At 39.1% G+C, this 8,634-nt stretch overlaps 2 protein-coding genes across 2 annotated transcripts; one reads left to right on the top strand and one right to left on the bottom strand.

The window, feature by feature from the left end:
* Positions 1-883, top strand: LOC135711578 (uncharacterized). Its single transcript, XM_065234453.1, has 2 exons — positions 1-331; positions 402-883. Exons 1-2 carry the CDS (start codon positions 1-3, stop codon positions 866-868), a joined length of 798 nt encoding a protein of 265 aa, XP_065090525.1. The 3' UTR covers positions 869-883.
* A 2,655-nt stretch (positions 884-3,538) lies between these two features.
* Positions 3,539-3,900, bottom strand: LOC135711635 (histone H2B-like). Its single transcript, XM_065234504.1, has 2 exons — positions 3,667-3,900; positions 3,539-3,601 (listed from the first exon to the last, which is right to left on the bottom strand). The coding sequence occupies exons 1-2, from the start codon at positions 3,898-3,900 to the stop codon at positions 3,539-3,541; spliced, it is 297 nt and encodes a 98-aa protein (XP_065090576.1).
* Positions 3,901-8,634: the final 4,734 nt, after the last annotated feature.

Here is an 8,634-nt window from a genome sequence, read left to right as displayed (position 1 = left end):
ATGGCCTTCCAAGTGTTACTTTTCGCTGCGTTGCTCTCGCTCTCGGTAGCTCAGCTGGAAGTTCCAGGAAGGCTAGTAAGTCGTGCATCATATCAATCAATAAGTTCATTTGCATTTACCGCATCGTGCGACGGTGTCAACGCGTATTCCTCGTGCAGTGATTGCAACAACGTATTGGTGTGCTTAGGGTCGAATTATGATAACAAAGACTGCAAGGTAGCTTCGCCGAGCACTCCTTTCTGCGTGAACGGTGCCTGCTCTGCCACGCCAGATAGCTCAGAACAATGCTTTCCACCTTCGATGACCTGCACTGGTGTTGGATTTTACCCAGGTGAATTACGCACATGATGATGTTTCAATTTAAGTAGATCTCATACTTCTTCTTCTTCTTACCTCATCAGATCCCAATAATTGTCAAATCTACCACTACTGCGAAGGAATCGATCAGGCTTCGTCTGTGCACGAGTGCCCCCCGAATTACGTTTACAATGCTGTAACCCATATGTGCAAGCAGAAGATTTACGCCACGGATTGCGTTACGGTCCAGTGTGATCAGAATAAAATTTTCTCCAACTATGGCACTAGCAAGCAGTACTTTGCATACTGTCGGTTCACAGCAGATGTTGTGACGAGCATCAGCATGCTGCAGTGTGCGCCCTATTCCAACTTCGACGGTACGTCTTGCGTTTTTACATGCCCAAAGGCGGGTAATTTCCAGCACTCGGATGCCAGCAAGTATTATCAGTGCTACTTATCGGGAGCAAAGTTTGTCTATCTGGTGAAAAGTTGTACCGCCGGTACGAACTTCGATCAGGAACGTCAGGCCTGCCTTACGGCACCCACGACGACTACTACGCTGGCTCCATAGAAATGTGTGCATTTACAGTATGTTAAGTATTTTGAGCATATACAATTTCAGCAAGAAAATCAGTGAGTTATGGTTTATCCGAAAAATCCATTCAGCATGTTAATTTCTGTGTTTTATCTTCAGAAGCTTCCACAGTATGGGTTAAATTTTTGCAATACGTCTCCAATGACTATCATTTGTTTGGTGTCCGTTTTTTTTTAGGCAGGATGGCCTACGAACTCATTTTTTGGGAGGTCATGCAGTTAAAATTATTGTTTCCTAGGTCCCTGGAAATTTACCCAAATTCACATTTCTAAAGTCCCGGGGAACTAGTTTGACTTCCCAAGAATTCCTTTATTTGTTCTAAAAGTGACCACACAGCCCAGGAAATTTTCGATTTCCTTACGGGGAATGGGAAGAACCTATCCAGAGGTGCCAGAAGACACTTCCGGAGGAAGCTAGCTGCAGCTTCCGGGAACTTAGAAGCAAACAGCCGGGAAAAGTTGAATGCAATTTCCAGAGGAACTCTGTGAAAACTTCCCGTGGATAGTTCCAGATGAAGCCAGCAGAACTTAAGGGGAAGTAGGACGAAACTTCTAAATGAGTTTGCTTCGAGACGAGCTGTTTATCCTCTCTGCCTCCTTCGGTTGTTGATTTGTTTTTCTCTTGTGGTGGTGCCTCCCGGCTTCCGAACACTTTTTGTGCTGTCTTCGGATTCTTTCACCCAGTTGACAATAACGCGAGTACGAATCGAGCTTCGTGAAAGGTTTTCCATTAGTGAAGAAGCACAGTAAATAAAATAAAAACAAAATTGAACACCCACTGCCCTATTTTCAAAATACAAAGTCAGTCGGTTGGTAAATTTCGTTAAAAAATAATATTAATGCTACAAGTGAATATTATTAAGCTGTGTGGTTTAGTTTCGTTTTCTATAAAAGGATTTAGGATTTATCTTGTCGAGGCAGTATTCTGAGCTTGCCGCTTGTTTAAGATTTTATAATACTGCTGTTTTTTTATTGGCTATCAAGCTGGAGCTGCGTGACAGCTTAGTTTTCAAGACTTGACCCATTTGAATAAATTTTGCTTCTATCTTTGACAATACAGCAGAAGGACTAGCCTATGTTGACCGCTTGAACACTGGATTCCGTGTGTATTGTTTCAAGATAGTTATAGAAAATATGCTGTGACGTGTGCGCGTAGATACATCCGTGTAGTAAACCGATATAATAAGCAAATCCGTTTCGAACGAAATATCTAAATTAGGTAAGTTACGAAAACCGCGCGAATTCCAAAAGCCGTGCGAGACAACCGAAGCGAGAAAAAAAGGTTTATTATCATTTAAAGAGTGCCACCAAAATAAATGTGGTAGCCTATGTTGGCAAGTTGATTAATTTTGGTTTCCTCCCTAGATATTCTACTTATATACTAGTGTGCTTTGTATCAAATTAGTTAATTTAAAGAACGTATCAATCATTTCAAGATTTCGGGACCGCACCGAACAAATTCTATACTACATAAACTCAAAAGTGCTTGACAAGCTCTACCGAATTGCGTATCACTTCTGCGTAAGCTCCGTAGACGTAGGCGCGTTGATTCTGACGGCCGCGAAATGTTAAACATGCATCAATACCACATAAGAAAAGATCCCTTTTTCGTAGGGTTTAGTTCATAGATTAACATTGACTGCTGTTTACAAATGTAAGTACTTGAACACTAAGAAATAAGTTAACTCAAATGCTATAACCGCATATATAAGAGATTTCGCGTATTGAGAGATTACTATAATAATGGAGTACAACAAACTCAGGGGAATACAATACCTCCAAAAGTTTAAAAAACTACAAGGGACAGCCCTATGGGGTTGTACGCAATGGTGACGTAGGACTACGTGGTCTTATATAATAAATGGTAATGTGTATCTTTTTTCAGCCAGGTATTAATCTGAACCATATTTTAATTATTTTCCTTACCTCTTTTCTATATTTTCATTTTCTGTTCTATTTGCTATCGTACAGATTTGTCTTGAATCTGATGAAATATTGCTTGGAGCCAATGCCCATGATTGTGCTGGGTAATTAAAAATTTTATTCAACAGATTGCGTTCAACGTATCTACATCACCACATCCACCAAGCAGACCGCTCGTAAGTCCATCGGAGGAAAGGGTTCCCTCCAAACAGATGGAGGAATGAAGAAGTCTCATCGCTACCGGCCAGGAACAGTCGCTCTGCGTGAGATCCGTCGTTACCAGAAATCGACCGAGCTGCTGACTGCAAGTTGCCTTTCAAGCGTCTGGACCGTGAAATCGCCCAGGACTTCAAGACCGATCTGCGCTTCCAGAGCTCGGCCGTTAATGGCCCTACAGGAATTCAGCGAGGCCTATCTGCTCGGTCTGTTCGCCATCCATGCTCTGTGTCACAATTAATTCATGTTCCATATTCGGTTTTCACAATGTGTACCCCCATATAGAAATCACAGACGTCCTCCGTCAAAACCGTACGGATGGATGCAACCTCTTATTCTTTTTGTCAACATTATTTTCATAAGGCAAATCAACTGATTTCTTGTCGCGAACTTTGCTAACGCTGCTTTCGAACATTTAAAAGTTCAATAAATCATCAAAAACTCTTTCACGTTGGAAATCGATTTGTGGCCCTGAAAAGGGCCGATTGATTGTTTGGATGGAACTAATTTACTTGGTGACGGCCTTGGTTCCTTCAGAGTCAGCGTGCTTGGCCACCTCACCCGGCAGCAGCTGACGGATAGCACTTTGGATTTCGCGGGAGGTGATCGTCGAGCGTTTGTTGTATTGAGCCAGACGGGACGACTCAGCAGGAATACGTTAGAAGATGTCATATTGACGAAGCTGTTCATGATGCTCATGGCCTTCGACGAGACTCCGGTGTCCGGGTGGACCTGCTTCAACACCTTGTAGATGTAGATGACATAGCTTTCTTTCCTGCACTGTCTCATCTTCTTCTTCTCTCCCTTGACGATGACTTTCTGCGCCTTTCCGGACTTATTGGCGGCCTTTCCACTGGTTTTCGGTGCCATAGTTTAGCTGTTCGCTTCGGTAGAGAATAACTGATAGTCGTTTCTTCTTTTTTTTTTGACTTTAAATGATCTTTATTTCTTGTATTGTGTGGTTCACGCTATGTCTGAAGGAACTTGTTTTGCAACATTCATGTACCTCAGATTTTTCTTCAAAGGCTGTTAGTGTTGATCATAACAATCAAATCTGTGACGTTTTTAAAATATTTTATCTTGGGTTTTTTGAGAAAACGTGTTTTGAAGTTAAAATAGCCGATTATGAAGACGAATATGGACTATGGGCCACACAAAACTACTATGAATTGAAAAAAAATGCAGTTAAATAAGGTTCAAAAATTGATTGCATTAATCAAAATGGCATTAAAGAAGTTCTCGTTGTAAGTAAGATCCATATTGGTTTTGTCGACTTTGCGCAAAATCATTTTATATTTGTTTAAAACACCACATCTTATTTAATTTCTCTTCCCTCATAAGAGTAAAAGAGAAAAAAAAAACGAGCAGGACAATTAGTGACATCCACGTTTTCATAGTAGGCATTGATTTTAGTCCTGTTTTGAGTGTTTTTTTATAAATGTATCGTGTAGAATTTAAAAATCTCATGAAGAAAATACAAAGTTCGCTTGATGTGCTTCAAAAAAGCTGCTCTGTAAAAAAAGTTCAATAAAGGATATGACAGGTATCCGGAAGTTTTGTATCCCGTACTCAGTAGGTGTCGAAGATGGCATTTGTCACCAAAACATCCTGAGGGGTGGAAAATTTGCTAAGATTTTTAAAAATAAATAGAGATGTTTGACTCAACGGAGAGATCGAAAATAAATTCTGACAACCATGACGATTTTTTTCGAAAATCATTTAACCGATAATGTCGATTATACAGGAATTAAGCTCACATGAGATTAGCCACTCTTGCGCAGTGAGTTTAGGTAGCCCCCACATTGAATTACTACAGAATTGCTAGAGCTTCATTGCAATTCCAATATTTTTCCTAAGAAAACTTTCAGGAAGGTTCAGTGATTTTTTAGTAAATTTTGCGAACAATAGGGAACTGTATTAAATTTTAGGAAAGTTACGAAAACTTTAAAGATGTTCCTCCAAAGAAGCAGAGAAATTCAACAACTTGCAGAGAAGTTCATTGAATTTCAGGGAAGCTCTAAAAACTTCAGGAAAATTATTCAAACCTAGGTTGCAAATACTCATTTCAGCTAAAATAACGTTTTTCAGAATAATAAAACCAAAAGATGGTATGATGGCATATTTTACTTGTAACTTACAAGAAGAAGTTACAAAGTATGCGTTTGAAACATCAAACCTGTAAATTTTGCTTTCTATGAGTCACAATCAGCGATTTGCTGATCGCTGAGTGAGTGAGTGAGTGAGTGTGTGAAAAATCGCTGATTGTGACTCTCATGAAGTGCAACACATTCTTTGCAACCTCTTTTTGTATCCTACCAATTCAAAATATGATCATGGCATCTAATTATTTCATAATTAAAAAAAAACATTGTTTTAGCTGAAATGAGTATTTGCAACCAGGCTTGTAATTGCTCATTACAGCTAAAATGCTATTTTTCGTAATTATGAAACTATGAGATACTATAATGATAATTTTAATTTGTAAGAAGCAAGAAGAGGTGGAAAAGTTTGTGTATGACATATAAAATTTGTCAGTTTTGCTATCAGAAGGTCACAACTAGCGATTAGCTGTAACGATGAGCAACGCGATGAGCGAGCAATCAGCGATCATAAAATCGTTAGTTACACCAACTTTTCCACCTCTTCTTGCTTCTTACAAATTAAAGTTATCATTATAGTATCTCATAGTTTCATAATTACGAAAAATAGCATTTTAGCTGTAATGAGCAATTACAAGCCTGTTTGCAACCTTGATTGAAACTAAAAAGATGTGCTTTGATCTTTAGAAAAGAAGTTCTAAAAACTTGAGGAAAATTCTGTGAACTTCAGGGACGTTTTGTGACCTTCAGGGGAGTTCAATGTCCTCCTGGTAAGTTCAACGAAGTTCAAGAGAGTTCTGTGAACTATAGCAACATTATATAAATTTCAATGATGCTCTGTAAAAAGTTTTTTTAAACGTGAGGAAATATACACATATACGAGCGTCAATTTTGACATAAAATTGAGTCATAATAGACGCGAAATTCAGCTCAATCAAACGTACTTTCGAAATTTTCAGTCTCTGAGCACTTAATTTTACATGACATGTTTTTTTTTTACGTCTCATCCTGTATGTCAAAAATGGATTCCGTCACGTGTAAAATTGGGTATTTCTAAGTGTGCATATTCTGAAATCCACTATATCCTTTTGCCATGGAATGGCAGAATAATAGTAAATTTAGGGACTAAACCATTGTTTAATTATTTTATTAATAAATTTAAACATTATGAGATCATGACAAAGCTATGATATCTTACGGTTCCGAAAAGGGAATCTTACTGCATCATTGAATCTTAGTATTTTGACTACTTCAATCCCTTTTTGAATCATTTTCAGCTGAATTTGTTTCGATCCGTAAAAGTTTTGTATCATCAACAGTCCGCATACACCTTTGTAAACGGCTTAGTAAACTTCACAACACTTTTTCTCAAAAAACCCAAGATAAACTATTTTAAAACCTTCACAAAAATGATTGTTAGGATCAATACTAACTTCCTGTGAAGAAAAAACTGAGGTACATGAAAGTTGCAAAAAAAGTGCCTTCAAACATAGCGTGTGGTTTACATGTATTACTTATCAAGTGACACAGATGCGTCTTTTCAACTTTAGTTCTTTTGATATTTCAATTATTATTAATTACAGTTCCTAGTCCTATCAGGCCTGTTTTAAGAATGACCACCTTGGTGGGATTGGTTTGTTTTAAATTTGAAGAAGAAGACTACTTATAACTACTATTTATTATTATTATTATTATTTGATATAATTCATCTGACACTTTTTTGTCTTAATGAATAACATAATGTAGGGTTCATACAAATATACATAAATAAAATTACACAAATTTAGTCAAGTATTACGAAAATAGTCAGTAAACCGTCGTTGCAGCGTGGACACCGGTACGTTGAAGTCGAATAAATGAAAAGCTTCATCAAAGGTAGCTGACATAAATCTAACCGGATCATGCTGTCCATATAGGGTATTGCGGGGTTCAAACTGTAGGAAATTTCGTCGTCGTAGTAAACGTTCGGGGGCGTAGATATTCATTCTTGCTAGTAAGGATGGTGAATCAATGTCATTCCTGAGGATTTTAACGACGAACATCGCTTGAGCAACTTGACGTCTATTTTTCAGCGTTTCTATTCCGAGTAGTTGACAACGATCCTGGTATGGTGTCAGATGCTGAGGATGACGCCATGGAAGGTTCATGAAAGCATAACGTACAAACTTCCTCTGTACAGATTCGATTCGTGTAATCCAACTATCGTGATAAGGACACCAAACGATTGCTCAAAATTCCAGAATTGACCGTACTAGAGCACAGTACAATGACCTCAAACAGAAAACATCACGAAATCCACTAGCAATTTTCATAATGAATCCAAGCTGCCTGTTTGATCTAGAGATGATGTCATCATAGTGGAACCGGAAAGTGAGTTCTTGATCGAGACTAACTCCCAAGTCTCGAATACGTTGTACCCGCGCTAGAGGTTGCCCGGATAACGAGTATGGATATACGATTGGCTTGAACTTTCTGCTGAACGTGATTACCTGACATTTCTCGATGCTGAGAGTCATACAGTTCCTTGTGCACCAGTTTTCGAAGGAATTCAAGATATTCTGCAGTTCGAGACAGTCTTCAAAGCTGTTTACAATGACGTAGACTTTAGCATCATCAGCATAGAAAAGTCGCACTCCCGGTGGCAGAATCAGTGACACATCGTTGATAAACAAGGAAAACAACAGTGGTCCCAGGTTGCTCCCTTGTGGTACGCCAGATTGATTAACGAACATCTCCGATTGACTTGAACCGATTTTTACACACAAGGATCTGTTGGTTAGGTACGACCTGAACCAATCCACTGAAGCAGACGTTACACCAATCTTCTCCAGCTTCTTCAGAAGGATGTTATGATCAACCCGATCGAAAGCAGCCTTCAGGTCCATGTAGACAGCGTCCACCTGCTTCCCAGAATCGACTGCTTTAATGCACAGAGAGGTAAATTCAGCAAGGTTTGTAGCAACCGACCTTTTTGGATAGAATCCATGCTGATCAACCGAAATGTAATGTTTAGAGCGGGCAAAAAGAACGTCGTTCACGATGATTTCAAATACCTTTGAACATGCACACAAGGAGGTTATGCCACGGTAATTGCTGACATCTCGTTTATCCCCCTTTTTGAAAACTGGAAACAAGAATGATGATTTCCAATTCGAGGGAAACACTCCTTGTTGAAACGAAAGGTTGAAGAGTTTCATCAAAGGTTGACATAGCGCAGAAGTACATCTTTTCAGCATCGCTGAAGGAATTCCGTCAGGTCCAACAGATAGCGAGAATTTCAGTTTACTTATTGCCCTCGCAACCTCATTTTCATCGATGTAGAAATTGTCGAAGTCCAAGACGTTCTGTGGAGTATCTCGAACTGCCTCTTCAACTTGAGCAGGTTGCGCAGCGAAATTATTGAAGGACACTTTGAATTGGGATGCAAAGAGTTCACATTTTTCAGCAGTTGCGTCAGCAGAGAGATTTCCTAGATACATTGACGAAGGAAGACCCTCTTCGCTAC

Source organism: Ochlerotatus camptorhynchus, unplaced genomic scaffold, assembly GCF_037179485.1.
Source record: "Ochlerotatus camptorhynchus isolate MF236.1 unplaced genomic scaffold, CSIRO-AGI_Acam_v1.1 ptg000434l, whole genome shotgun sequence".
In the NCBI taxonomy this organism is placed as follows: Eukaryota; Metazoa; Arthropoda; class Insecta; order Diptera; family Culicidae; genus Ochlerotatus; species Ochlerotatus camptorhynchus.
The sequence above is the reverse complement of the archived record's forward strand: the minus strand, read 5'-3'. Positions and strand labels throughout refer to the sequence as shown.